We start from the raw sequence: 15,476 nt of genomic DNA on the forward strand, positions 1-15,476 counted from the left end.
TTCATTCCAATGTTTTATTATAATATATATGTTTTTCATTTATCATATAAACAACTTAAAAATTGACAAGGCAGTTAATACGTTTTAATTGCACATTTAAAACATTATTATTGCACTCTCTCTGTACAAAGCTACCACGCACATCATTTTGTTAAAACATACATCCTAGTACATATGAGAGCATACACACTATACATTTTAATACATATGTGGACATACATGCTACATAATCACGTACATATGTGCAAACACCTTATACATTTTGAACACGTGAGAACACGGTATACACATAATACATTTTTGTTCTGTACATGCGAGGACGAACACGCCTTATATACACGATACACATGATACATGTTTGTACATGTGTGAAATACACCCTAAACATTAATTCTAGTTCATAAGCGAAAATGTACAGCCTTTACACTCTAGTACATGTACAAGTGCAAACTTACACGCTGTACATTTTGTACATATGCCAACATATATGAATAACCCAACGTAGAAGGTTTAACAGTAGGCCAGGTACTTGATACGTATTCTGCCATTTGTGTTAGAAACACATGCTAATCGTATCAGGTAATTTTATGTTGTAAAATTATCATGTGTGGAACTCTTGTCTGTATTATATATAACAATTTCCATGTGTATTCTGAAATTATATAATACGAAGAATTGTGGCAAATCTGGGGGTCCCAAGCTCCCCTCCCCCGTTTAAAAAGAAAATGATAATTTCGTGCAAAATTTTGGCATAAAATAGTAAATATAAGCCGGGAACCGCCATTTCTTCTGGAACCCAGCTCTAACCTCCTTTTTCAAAATCTCCGGAAGAACACTTTCTCACATGACTGGCATTTGTTTTACTGATTATTGCATCTATAAACGAATATGTCTAATCTTAAAAAGTGTGTGAAAATTATTTACTCTTCGACAGTTTGAGTTAAATGCATAATAAAGTCTTTCAGTCCTGATTCAGAATAAATGTTTATAAAATCACACATGATCGATGATGATCGGAATGTTCAATACTGAATTTGTGTTCATCTTTGGTCGTTCTTTTCCGTCTAAATAATTTCCTACATATAAAACCTAGAGACTTCTTTTTCTTCTTTTTCTTATTTCTGTCTTTTACCCTTTGAACTTTCCGTTTAGTTTTATTCAGTAGAAATCGTCTTTTCCTTTCCTTCTTTTTGTCTTTTCTTACGTCCTCAGTGTCATTAACACAATCAATATTATATAAATCGTTAGAGGTTACAGGACTAGATTTATGGTCCAGTTTAGTGTTATTCAGTTGTTTTTTCTTTCTTTTTCTTTTCTTTTCTTTAGATTTCTGGCTTTGTTTTCTCTTTTCCTCCATTATTTCTGGTGGTCGCAACATGTAAGGATGATAACTTTTCATCTGAAATTATAACATACATTTGTATTCTCCTTATCCTTGCAGGAAACATTGGGCTCCTCCACATGAGACTAAATTGCCCGACCTTACCCACCTCTCCCTATTTCCTGTGGTAATCTAATTAAAATCTATCAACCCTGTTGTTCTTGTGTCCCATTCCATTTTTCATTTCATCATCACCATTTCATGTTCATTTTATCATCCATTTCATGTTCATCGCCTGAATATAGCTGAAATATTGCTGCTTGGGCGTTAAACCCCAATAATCAATCAATCCTTATCCTTGCATCCCAACTGTAGACAAAATTCGGTAAAACATGAAGAAGAAAGCAATTAAAAAGATTTTTTCAAATATTATAATTGGATCATTAAAAATCAATCTGAAAACATTCTTGAAACGTCGGTAACTTGGTAAAAAAAATAAGGTTCATTCTGTCAGCCACCTGAGATCCTCGCGGGAGTAGATCGTCGACTAGCCCCTTTTTGTTGTAGACAATTGTACGCTGCGTTGCATATGGTAGCTGTATATTTTTGACGGTTGTGATGTATTAGATACGGAAAAAAAGTGTCTATTTTATACTTCAATAGACAGGATTAAATTTGTGCTGAAAATCTTTTATTAGTATAAATATATAAAAAATACATTGATAGTGTACTTCTCTAATAGTTCCTTTTTTGTGTTAAATATAGAATATACTGTGAAACCTGTCTAAACCAAAGCTTGCATATATCGTACACTAGTCTAAACAGGACATTTTTGATCGAAGTCCTTTTTTTCAATGTCAATGGCTTTGACCCTCTATTAACCAAGCACCTGTCTAAATGGGACAAAAAGGGTTTCGATTTATATGGGTTTTACTGTAAAATACGTAGTTTGTTTTTCAACAATTACTTATAACTATACTTATATTCATACCACTTTAGGATCAAACGTTTCTGTGACAAACTGTGCTAACCGTTTGAATACCATGACAACATTCTCATTCTCTTTGGCGCTTGTCTCTATGAAGTCAAATGCCATTATTTTAAGGGCAAGCTGCAAATATATTGAATCGAATCTGATCAGAGCTGCATGAGTAAAATCTATATAAAGAAATGGTGTTCAGACAGTGGTTAGTCGGAACATCCCTCCCTTTTTGATGCAAAACTTTGAGTAAATGAGCAAATTGAGCCTTGAAACCCCCCTTTTTATTGATACCAACTGGGTCCTCCCTTTTCAAAATTTCTGGATCTTCCCATTTAGAGCCACCTGCACTCTTTAATTTGCTAAAATTTGTTTAATGAAACTTTTCACTAGAGTTCAAAGTATTTTGTAATGCCAATTATATGAGGGCACAGGTACAAATGTACATGCAGAATAGATATTATACACCCTCCCTTTTTTTACTGCTATGGTGTTAATCTTAGGGGGTTGTAGAAAAAAAGGGAGAGTGTATAGTATATATTCTTCACATACCTATGATTATGGGCAGATCAAGCACAGGCACTTGTACCTGTGCCACAAAGCCAATAACAAAATATTTATGAATCAATACATGTAAATATGATATTCAATAGAATCTTTTACATCTATGTACAATTATATAATTTAAACAAGTAATTACAAGTGGTTCCTGGCGCGGATCCAAGGACTGGCGTACGCCCCCCTTAAATGGGTAAGAAAATTTTTTTTACAAATTTCCCCCCATAATATTTTTTGCCTTGCTTTGCACGGCATTTAATTCAATTAACATCCAACAAACTAAAATCCTGGATTCGCCCCTAAGTTCATTTATCAAATAGTGTTAGACACTCTTGAGACAGTGAGACCATTTGACCAGGGAAACTACGGGATCGTTATCAAACATATATGTAAGATGGTGGATATAAAATAAATATAATCATTATTGAAATTTATCATTTTGACACTATTCTAGTTGTTTAAACAGAATTGAAAGAAAACTTTACTTTGATTACAACATGTAAACATTGGATTTTGATTTTAAAGAAAAATAATTTTCTTAGCCAAAATAGCCCTATTGACATGCATGTGTTGTGGTGTAAACATTCTCTAATGCTGTTAAAGTAAAAGTGTTGTCCCTTTTATGTACGTGTACTTTCTTAATTTCATTTTCTCAAATAAGTAAGGTAGCAAAATAAGTGAAGAAGTATTAGGAATTAACCAGTCTTTGTGTGTAAAAAAGATTAATTAAGGAGGTAGGCCTAGACTAAGGGACATAACTCTTGAAATCAGTCATAAGTGTATAATTAATTCTACAAAGTGTCAAGGGTTTATTTGAAACAGAATGAGATCCATTTAATTTACTCAGATGCTTAATGACATAAAAGTACAAAATGATTTACACAAACGTGATTTGTAAGAGTTATGGCCCTTACCTACTTGGTCATTTCCGCTATACTAAAAAATTCCCTATGGTATAACGAAAAAGGAGTTCCGACTGGCCCATTTATATTTATTTGTGTCATGTTGCGTATTTTGTTGTTCACATTTGTACGAACCTCCTTCCCCTCGTTCTCTCTAATATCTCTGTCGTCGTCGAGGTCGGTTTTATTGCCGACTAGAATCACAGGCACAGAATCGTATTTGTTCTTGCTGTGGGCAATTCCCTGGATATAAAAATGAGATAACGTAAATTTCGAATTAATCAACTCTGCTGCACATTTAAAAGCGGGGGCAAGCCCCTGTGGGCAGTGCACAGCATTCCTTTTTTTTAAGAATGGAAAAAGGGCAAAATTAATACAATTCATATCTTGATTGTTGCATGTACAACAGTTACACTCGACGTTTTTTTTTTTTTTTTTTTTTTTTTTTTTTCACTGCACGAAATTTGTACACTGCTTTTTTTAAATTCAAGATCACAATATTTTGTTAACTAATACATATTTCTATTCTCAAAACTAGAATTTCTACAGAAATGCATAAATATACAAAATTTTCTGATTAGTATCAACTTCCATTACATACTTATGTTCTGTTTTCCAGAGGCAAGAAAGTAGTAACTTTTTGTCCCGTAGCATTAAAGTTGGTGCGCTAAATCCCGTGTTTTTGATATGGAACGAGCTCTGACGTCACACAGTCCCAGACACAAATCAGCCGTTGGACGTCGGAGCAATCTCGGATAAGTTTATATCAGGGGCGGATTTGCAAAGCATGTGTTGTCTGGGGTAGATTTTGGCGCTTTTAGGTTAAAACTTAAATTTCTCGCTAATTTTACCACAAAAGATATCCACATTTCACCCACTCTAGAAGAATATTTCAAAAATTTTATTGTGCCCCCTCTAAAATCCTGGATCCGCTTCTGTATATATTGAATGCCTTACCTTATTAATGCTGTCTACCCAGAAAGACAAATGTGTAAACGACTTCCGGTCTGTAATGTCATACACTAGAATTATTCCCTGAAAAAAATGTTACAAAATAAACAACGAAATAGAACCGGAAGTACATTTCGGGGATTGAACTATCTTGGGTGTCATTTTGTCGAAGTTACCATGCAAAAAAAGAAGCGTTTACGGGGTCGCAATTCCAAAATAAGTAAAATGTTTTCCGAATTTTTTCTTCCATTTACTTCATACACATGACTAACAAATAAAAGTAGCATGATAAACATGGTAATTAATACTACGCAAGAAATGATAAAGGTTTGGAAGTGAACAATTTTTTTTTTTGGCTGCATGACGTATGTCGGAAAGGTTTACGCTATCTTCCGTTGTATAAATAATCAATGTGTATAGAAAAGATCGAAGGACGGGTAAATGAATGTAAAAATACGTACTTGAACGCCGTTATAATGTTTTCGGGTAACAGAATGGAACCTTTGCTGTCCTGCAGTATCCCTAAAAAACATTTAATTAGTTATTCAATAAACTGTACACAAAAATGTTCATGGTTGCTGGTTTTCGCGTCAAGTGAACATATTCACGAGTGTCATTTTCTTCCGGTTTTAATGATTAGCGTTATGTAGTGTTCAAAATCAAATTCGCTATTTTTCATAATTTTTAGTTCACCGCAAAAATAGCGAAATTCAGTACCCCACGAAAAAACCATCACCAAAAAAGTGTGATTGGAGGCCCCTTTAAAAATAAATTCCTCCATTCGCATACGTGTATGATGCCCACATTTCATACCCTTAACAGCCATAATCGACTGTTGAAAAGAAAACATGTCTAAACCAAACCACGGATTTGGCATAACCGAATAATGAATAGAGCAAAAACCAGACACCTTATTTTAAATCCTTCCATATCAGTTAAACTTTTTTTTTAAACGGGACACACTAATCACCGGCCGTCTAAACCAGTCAAATTCTACAGTCCATAAGGTGTTCGGTATAGGCAGGTGTCAATGTACTATCTTGACTCAATACTCACCAGACGTGTAGCTTAACAACAGCACCATCAACCTCAAATGTTCTTTGAACAAAGTCCAAGCCTGAGGAAGAAGAAAGTTCTTATAACACTGTGATATGCTGTGTTCGATATCGGATTATACTTTAATTTTTCGTAAAATTTTGTGGCAGTATAAAAACAATGACAGTGCGCTGACTTGTCAAAAACTTTGACATAGGAATTCGGCTCGAACCGGTAAAAATGTTAGCCTCGCGATATTTTGCGGTTCTAAGCCTCATCCGTATATCGATTTTGTGTCAAGTCAGTGCACTGTTATTATCCATTTAATTGTCAAAATTTGTGACAACATGTTATAAAATTAGAAGTCTGGTGCATATTGTATGGTCATGCATGTGTTTAATAGGATAGTATGTATTTACTTGAATGTCTTAAATATAAAACACTTACGTATACATATTTTTGTTGGTTTATGACACACAATTACAGGCATTTCAAAAGAAATTGCTTGAAATCTTCGGATAAGAATAAGAGTCATACTAAGTGACTTTCAAAAGGGATTCAGCATTCCCCTGTACGTACCCCTGATAATACTCATGTACGATACATACCAACAGTCGGCAATGTCTTGCACATGAAGTCCTTTCCTACCAAACACCTGAGTAGCGATGATTTACCCACAGTTGTGTCCCCTAAAATCAGAATCTTATAGGTGGCAGCATAGTCGATATCCGTCAGAGGCATAGCTCTACACAAAAAGTACCTCAACAATTTGAGAAAGCTATGTAAATCTGTGTGTATTCTACATCACGATATGTATACCTAACTATAGAAGTCCAATTGTTTTCTTCAGTTTGGTTAATCCTGTTCTGATTCGTCTGAAAGCAGAGTTAATTGTGATTAGACATTAATCTTTTTCTTATTTCTTATTGGTAGCATGCAATCTATCAATAGGCAAATTTCAATCTTTTAATATGTGCGACTAGGAACCGAAAGAGGCTTTGTTCGGCATCAATGTTTAGACTACAAGTGTTTATTGGTATATAATTACAAGAACATAGACATGTACATGTACTTGTTTCAATGAATATATCTACATGTAGCTTCGAGTTGTGTACTTGGACAGTTGTCAATAGTATTGAAACATAAGACTTCGTAGTCGCGCAACTACGAAGACACAGTTGTCATGTGTTCCACAGTAAACTATAAATTCATGAGTACAGAACTTTACGTAGTATTACATTATTGGCAACATCTTTGTCATATAATCAAAATAATCACTGTAAAATATATTCTTATTTGTTATGGCGAGTACAAGATCAATCTCCTCCACAGACCAATAACCGCTTCTGGATTTACTACGCATCCTTCCGCTACATCATAGCTAGGCTCTGCCTTACATGGTGTGGAAGTATTCACAGGGCATGAGCATTACACATCACAAACTCGCAATGCTGTATTTATTTGCATAAATGTGTGGGGTTCAGCACTGATGTACATGTATCATGGCAGAAGTGTAAAACTGAAATAGCGAGTACACCCTCTGTGTGGGAGAGTGGTACAAGACATCAAGGGGCGACATACTGGTACATATGAAGACAAATACTATTTCACGGTATATGCACATATTTTTTTTTTTCCAAATTAAATGTTCCAAGAAACATTTGACAGTAATTGGTAGGGTCCATTAGCTACCACCAAGAGCCTTTTTGTTACTATCAGAGATCATTTAGAACAATCATAACGGTTGAACAAAGTGGTTGAAACGCTCATAAATTTACTATGAAGTTAATTTAAACCATTAACAAGAATTATTTAGCCGCCTCCAGGTGCGGATCCAGGCGGGAGGGGTCCGGGGGTTTGAATATTCCTCCTTTTCTTAATAAATCTTGTTCATTTCGTACAAATATAATTTTGGGCAAAATGAGCAAATGGTATAGCTTGAAGCCCCATTTTCAAAATCTCAAGATCCACCCTTTTCCTCCTTGCTGGGTCTTTCGATTATGTGATTGCTTGGCCGTTTTTTGTTTGTGCTTAATTGATATGTCTCACCCCCTCCCCCATTCCTAATTCGCCCGACTCTTTAACTTCCCACACACATCTTCCCAGTTTCAAGTAGCCACTTAAACGGGAAGGTTTTTACTCAGCATTTTGTCATTTAGTTTGCGATGCATCTTTAGTCTCCGTCCAATTTGTTCCAGTTATATCTCTATTACTGACATGTTACAGATCTAGAGATTCATTGTATGTATGTTTATACCTATTTAACTGGCAAATAACCGATTGAAAGGCGGTCATGTTATGACTCAACATCCCACGTAGACCTCATAACTGCTTCCTGATTTATAACGAGAATGAATATGGGGCTTCAAAGACGAAACCCTCACACCACAGGACAGGCTGCAACTAGCCAAAAAAAAACATTATATAAAGGTACAGCGAAATAGTTGCCCTTATATACTCCTATACACTTGAAAACTTATCCCTCTGCTAGATAATTTGATATCCATAATCAGTTTTTTTTTCACAAGGCATTAACACTACTCATTACGAAATGCTATTTCGAATGAAATTCACAGAAAGGCGGGATTGAAAATACGGCTGATGCGGCAGGTTACCACCGTGGAGTAAATAAACGTAAACAAGATTTGTGGGGAAACTGCGTACTGATCCCCCTTTTAGCAAAGCGTCTGACTCGCTATACCAATACAATTTCTGGAAAGACAGAGTATTGCAGATATGAAAAAAGTTTGAAAGTGAAATGCAACTCTCAGATTGGTTGTGACTATCATATATGTATATATGCATTTGTATATAACAATAATTTAGACCGATATTTGTTATTAAACTGATTCAGTACTTGAGTACTTTGATTACCCTACATGGTGTGTTTACTACATTGTACATGTCTGTCATTGTCAACGTTTTTTTTTTTTTATTGTTTTTTGTTTTTTTCGTTTTAACGTCATTATACGTAAACATGTCAACAAGTCCTTCTTGATATTTTCACACATTTATTATCTATTATCTGTTGACATTCCGATCCATTTATGCATGTATCTTATGCGATTAATGTATCAATACCTTGTGACATGTAAATAATGAACTGAATCTGGTTAACTATCGACTAAATTGTTAACATCCATGTATATAAAATTTCATTTAGAGTGGTGGGGCAGGGTAATATATATATATATCTTAGAGTGGTTAATTCTTTCTTTTTTGTAATTGGGATTCTGAGGGTTGTATGGAAAAGCATGAAACACAAAGGGGAGAAACATGAATTCTATCATGATACCATGTTTAACACTAACCCTATACAACATCCCCTCACCTAGCAAATAGGGGATACACACCCTGCGCTATGAACCTGGATCCGTCTTTTTGATATATAAGAATCCTCTCCAATATTATAAAATGTTAAGGTGTATGGATTTAAAAACATCAGACTTAAGCCCCTCCCTTAACATCGCTAGTCAAGGGATACGGTCCTTTCCCCCGTCCTTCCTTTCCCCGACTTCCTTTAAGCACAGTATGCTGTTTTGTACAAGTATCTACATAGGAATCGTGTTACGCTAAAAATTAAGTTTCCGATGTTTTCCTTAAAGATATGTAATACATATGTAGAGCTGGTATATATATTGTATCATTTATTATTTGTAAGAGGCTTTATTTTACTCAATATGTATCAATATAGGTAATCAAATTTTATTCTATAAAATCCTCATAATTTAGAAAAATTTAGATACATGTGTACAATGAACAAAGCCCTTTGATTGATGAACATCATCAACTCTATATATACGCACTTATATGTATAAGATATGTAGGTGAAACTTCAATCTTATCTGAAATTTTCCTTATCAAATGACTAATTAAAACTGCAATATGTATAATGTATGACATGCCTTTCAAGATAATTGATGAAGACAATACCATATTAAATCAATCAATCAAACTGCACAATTCATTACTAGGGACAAATTTGAAGATGACGGCTTTGCATGGTTTGAAAAAAAACTCAGAACGATGGGAAAATATGATTTAATTTAGTGCAACTTTTGCAGTGGCAGATGTTTGATCCTGTTTTGGGAGTATCAAATGGTTTCCTCCTCTTTTGTCGATAAATTTTATTCATTTTGTGCATAATTCGGAAAAAAAGCTTTAAAACCCCTTCCCTTTAACAAACTTCTGGATCGGATCCCCCTTTTTATCCAATTCCATAGTGGGTTCGTCTTTGCTATTTTTGTATGTTGTTTTTTACATGTAAGTTGAGATAAGAGAGATATGCGGTTTAATCTTTAAGGAAGTCATTGATATCGAATTTAAACCAAAGATATGAATATTTATAATATTAATTACGACTTTACTAGAACTAATAAACTGCACAATCTAGACACAAATCAAGAATTATACCTGGAGGTACAAAAAATTGTACATACCTTAATATCAAATTTCATAAAACTGCAATGTACTCATCTAACTTCACAAGTTCTAGAACTCAACAAGAGGATTAATGGTGTACGTAAGAATTCTGATTCAGCTTATCTTGTTTCAGTAGATACATTTTATTAAAATCCTTTGTTCGAATCGCAATACACATCCAATACACATCACCCATTCAAAACAGGTATTAAAAGTTACCACAAAATTTCCATAATAAAAAGTCAACTCCACAGGTAAAATTCATTCCCTCATCACGATATTGTGGGAAAATAATCGGAAACTCCAAAAAGCAACAGAATCATTACAATCAAAAACCAATTAAGTATCCTGAGGTCATAGTGGACGATAACGGTCAATTAGCACCCCACTCCTACAACATTCCTCCCGGATAGTATATATTGTCTAGTGTTTCAACGGTAAAAGCTTTTACTAATATACGCGTGGGTTTTTAAATATCCCTATTTTGATTTTATATAAATATATTCTTGTAACTTGAGAAGGCTACAGTTTGTTTATTTTCATAAAAATAAGATATTATAGATGAATGATTTATGATATTCAGGTGTATTTTGAAACAACCTTGATCCGAAGTCGTAAATATGCATGCATAATTTGCAACTTCTGACCCACATCAGTATATTTACGAGTCTATACTCTGCTGTCTTTAAAGGGTCACTGTCAAGGACATTTGTTATACGCAATTTACTCCCATATATTTTACCATGACTTAGTGAAATATGGGAAGTACCACATTTGCTTGATTTTCTGCTTTTTTATTTGCGAGTCATAAATTGTAAAAGACTGTTCTTCGCCATTATGCTTTGAGTTATAAAAGTTGAATAGTTGAATAGAACATTTCACAAATTCTAACCAAAAAATGATCTTGCATCCCTTTGCTAGGCTTTGATTCCATTTACGCCCCCTAATCTGAAATCTGCAATCCACTAGTGATATTTCCGATATTTCCATTTCCTTTGCAATACCGTTCTGTACCCAGTCGTGTAACTGATTCTTTAAAGTGGGGTCCCTGAATGGAGTAAGTTGTGTATTTGTCAAACTTTATTGCCCATTACTTACCCTTTTCCGCCGATCCCCAATAACGGATAAGTATTATATAGCATTCATGCATGCACGTTCTTGGATCATTATATTCCAAGATTAAGATCATCTAGAGAAATGAGATGCCTCTGTTATTACCGAATTGATAGCAGGACGGATTTGAAAATTTATAAAGAGGAAGGGTTTAATCAAAACTTTAACAAAAGAAAGGGATTTCGGCTATTATTTGTTCATTGTTTGCCCATATTTGCACAAAAATTGACACTTCAGTCCCAATAGGGGGTGGTCCATTCCTTTAAATCATCTTAGCGATATATATATATATATGTAACAGAACCTTACATCTTGACCCCTATGATTGAAAAGTAGCTTTTATTACACATTTTGCGTATAAGGAAAAGGAATCACTGGAGCGCCATCTTTTTAAACAATTCACATCATCTCCACTTGTTGAACTTTCTAGATCCGTTTCTGTATCATTGAAGGTCGATGATGCACTTAAGTAGGTAGATCTAGGGTAAGGGACACAACTCTTACAAATTATTGGAACGTTTGTATTCAGCATTTTTCATCAATCTCATGTAAGCATCAAAGTTACTTGGACTGATTTCATTCCGTATCAAATGAAAACTTGAGATGCTTTGGTGAAATTGAATATGATACACAAATATAACTGATTTCAAGAGTTATGTCCCTTACCCTAGGTCTACCTCCTTAATAGGATTTTTAATGCCGAAAAGAAAGGAAGGGGACGCTTTTCTGTGATTTACCCCTTTTTTCTTCTATATAATCAACAAAACTTTTCGGATATGAAGGGGGCATATCACTCCACGGACCTACTCATATGATAAATGACAGGATTCATCAAAACAAAAAAGCTAGTTTTCAAATAGTTTTATAATTTATAAAACTTTACTTAATGTCAGACTGATTAAGCATAACAAAACAGTAAATTCAATAAAATCAGGTTTTATTCCGATAAATGACGAAAAGCACAGAGGAAAATGGGGGGAAGGCAATAAAATCGCCCTCATTAATTGCACATTTATCAGAAGAGTGAAATATTCAATACAGATGTGCCTTATCTGACAATAACAACCTTAATTGAAAAAAAAAACACAGCAAACCTCAGGCGGTGCACACATACCAACGTTTAAACGTTAATACTTCGAAGTTGTGTTCATGATCCAGTAATTATTAAAAGGGGGATCGTATCCAGAATTTTATGAAGGGGTTCTAAACTGATATTTGCTCATCTTGTGTTTACCATATTTTACACAAAATTAAATTATTGACATTTTTCAACAAAAATGTGGTCCAAACCGAAACCATTCATCGCTGTGATAAAGTAGAGTCGACAAGTTTCCTAATTAGTTCAATGTCAACTGTTTTTTTTTCACTGGTCAGGTACAATGTGCATTTGAAAAGTTTACTATGTAGAATACTTATGAAGCTTCATGATACATATAACTTACCTTTAAGTGTAAATTAATGTATCACGACTATGATCCAAGTAAGCACGTTTAAAGCATTGAAAAACTTTTTTGGTCTTATTACTTATGATAATTGATGAATGGCCACAACTTTCGACAATTTGGCAACAAATGTGATTCATTTGTATACTTCACCCTCACCTGTCGGTCGAGCACCTGGTAAATTAATCTACTTTGATCTCTCAAGACAAGGATAACTAGAATTCATTTATAGACTATCGATAAATATTTATATCTATTAATCTATACAGGGGATCGAAAGCTAATTTTCGGATGTTTTAGGCCAAATAAAATAATTCATAGTTTTTTCTTGAGGAGAAAACGACCTCGATACATATTCTCTATAATATTCGATACTTTAGGTGTATAATTACAGGGCCGGAACTAGACACTGTGAAAAGGAGGGGTGCCAGCCGAGGCTCCTAAGATAAAAGGGGTACTAGGGCATTATTTATATACTGATAAAAAACACTTAAGCACCAAAATTGTGCACTTGAAGCGATTATACTTTTACAGATACATTTGTATAGGGGCTGCAAGGGGTTCAATCGGTTGAATCTTCCTTTTCTGTTTGAGAATTTTATTACATTTTGTACAGTGGAGGAGGGGGGCAAAATTGACAAAAAAATGAAATAAAACTCCTTTTTTCTGGACCACCCCTTTCCAAAGTATGCATGTCGAGTATATACGCAGGCGTAACTATTTGTTTTTAACGAATATTATAAGATTATATTCATATAGCCTTACCAGTCCTGCAGAGGTCGAATAAATCAATCACAAGATAAAAGAAATGGGTGTTTACTTTTTCTATAATCGTTGTCTTCGAGAATCAAAGTCTGTGAAGTGTTTGATCATTGCCATACTTCATCCAGACATGAGAACAATTAGTCTGCATATGATGAAAGTTTCTGTTCAAAATAAAACATAAATCAGAGACAGGTTCACTCTTTTAAAGGAGATAGGGGTTCCGACAACGAATGTTAGAAATTTATGTTTATGCGTAAAAATGTTGAAAGCCGTTTGGTCGATTACGACGGCCGTCAGTGTTGAGGAATGGGGCGCAACAAAACATTTGAGTAACCATAAGCAACCCAATTTTGATCTAGTAAAACGCGTTTGTGAAGCAAAACGCCAAATATTTTTTATTTACCTTGCAACGGTCATACAAATCTGATGTACAAACTGTGAGTAATGTCTTCCTGAAAATATCTTTATGCTACCAGCAGTTCCCATTGCTAAACATTAAATCAAGCTTTGTGGAGATCCGAAAAACAAAATTCATCAAGTCACTGTAGTTCTTAGTAGAAATGAATCTCTTTTTGCCACTCCAAGAAATTGTTTTGAAGATCCGATGAAACATGGAAGAATGATTTAATCAATGAAGTGCTATCTGTAATTAGAAAAGTATATCATTTGTTCAAACACTTCAAAAAGTTTCATTAAGATCCGACGATTTCCCTTTTCGAACTGTAATTATGTATTTTTTTAGTTCATTGTCTAAAAGAATTGCCCTAATCCACTCTTTTCATGACCAGCCACTTCAAAAATCTTTCACGAAGATCCGACATTAGATTTCCCATAATTATATGGTTAACAATTTCACATGTAAAATTTTATGTTACGTGAGCAAAACAGGTAATAAAATTTCGTTTACATCTCCCCGTGAAAATGAAAGATCGTCGATGAAAAAAGGTACATGTCTACGATTTAATTGTACATGGTGACATAATTTCAGAGTAAAATAACACCCTATTTTTAAAACAAAATGAACATTTTCTTCCTTTTCCATAAGTGTGCATGTCTACATTGATCATGTTTCAATGCAGTAATCAGACGCTATATGATTTAAATGTCTTGCATTCATTTTATATGTATAAATACCTGTACATGCAGTGTTGAAATTATTGAATCATAAGATTTGCAACATGGTATGAAAAAAAAAACACCATTTTGAAATTTTTACTATTCGCACACGCAGAAATAAAAAAAGAGACAAGATTTCCCATACAACTTTGGTAAACTTAGTTATAATTTCATTGAATTGCTCTGAAAATGAACATTTCAGGGGCATGTTAATCTCATTTTTCTAATAATTGACAAGTTTATGAGCTAATCCCGTAACGCAGATATCAAATAATGGTCTATCATCGATATTCTTGGGTGAAATCATACTGTCAGACCGGTGTTTTTTTTTCTGATTTTTTTACAATTTTGCCTTATTCTTACATTTAAGATAATAAATGTCGAGTATCTACTAGAGGCTGTGTTTCTCAACCGATGTATGCTCCTTGTGAAACCCTGATTGGTTTGATGGATTATTTCATTACTAAGGAAGGGTGATATTTAAATGTAGAGAACGATACCCTCCACCGTACGTGTATATCCACAGTGATCCCTATTCTCTATAATGCAAGTTTCAATAACTGCATATCAAGTGCATTCAATTTGTATAAAAAGTGTCTAAATGTGTCACACGTATTTGAATAAGAAGGAAGTGTATCACATATATTTATTCATCTATAATAAAAAAAAAACAAAAAAACAAAAAACAAAAAAAAAACAAAAAAACTTTCATTTTTGTTTAAAACAAATTTGTAATACATTTTACATATCAAACTTTGCAGACGTCAGTAATGAAAGGATGCTGCCACAGGCACTTGCATGGTCCAGGATTTAAAAAAAAAATTAAAAAAATCATCGTTTTTAACAATTATTAGCTAGTTTGACCCCCAAAT

General features: G+C 34.1%; 1 protein-coding gene across 4 annotated transcripts; it reads right to left on the reverse strand.

The window, feature by feature from the left end:
• On the reverse strand, positions 1 to 14,464 carry LOC148596790 (uncharacterized). Of its 4 annotated transcripts, none has more exons than XM_088563272.1 (9): positions 13,892 to 14,464; positions 13,544 to 13,649; positions 6,355 to 6,621; positions 5,768 to 5,828; positions 5,173 to 5,233; positions 4,718 to 4,795; positions 3,896 to 4,003; positions 2,313 to 2,432; positions 1 to 1,399 (listed from the first exon to the last, which is right to left on the reverse strand). In XM_088563272.1, the coding sequence occupies exons 3-9, from the start codon at positions 6,485 to 6,487 to the stop codon at positions 986 to 988; spliced, it is 975 nt and encodes a 324-aa protein (XP_088419398.1). In that variant the 5' UTR covers positions 6,488 to 6,621; positions 13,544 to 13,649; positions 13,892 to 14,464; the 3' UTR covers positions 1 to 985. The 4 variants fall into 4 exon arrangements, with proteins under 4 accessions (XP_088419398.1, XP_088419400.1, XP_088419397.1 ...); XM_088563274.1 differs by lacking the exons at positions 13,544 to 13,649; positions 13,892 to 14,464 and adding exons at positions 8,004 to 8,149; positions 10,186 to 10,649; XM_088563271.1 differs by lacking the exon at positions 13,544 to 13,649.
• Between the last annotated feature and the right edge of the window lie 1,012 nt (positions 14,465 to 15,476).

Source organism: Perna viridis, chromosome 15 (genome assembly GCF_037379345.1).
Source record: "Perna viridis isolate PV_CMFRI_1.1 ecotype Kerala chromosome 15, ASM3737934v1, whole genome shotgun sequence".
Classification (NCBI taxonomy): domain Eukaryota; kingdom Metazoa; phylum Mollusca; class Bivalvia; order Mytilida; family Mytilidae; genus Perna; species Perna viridis.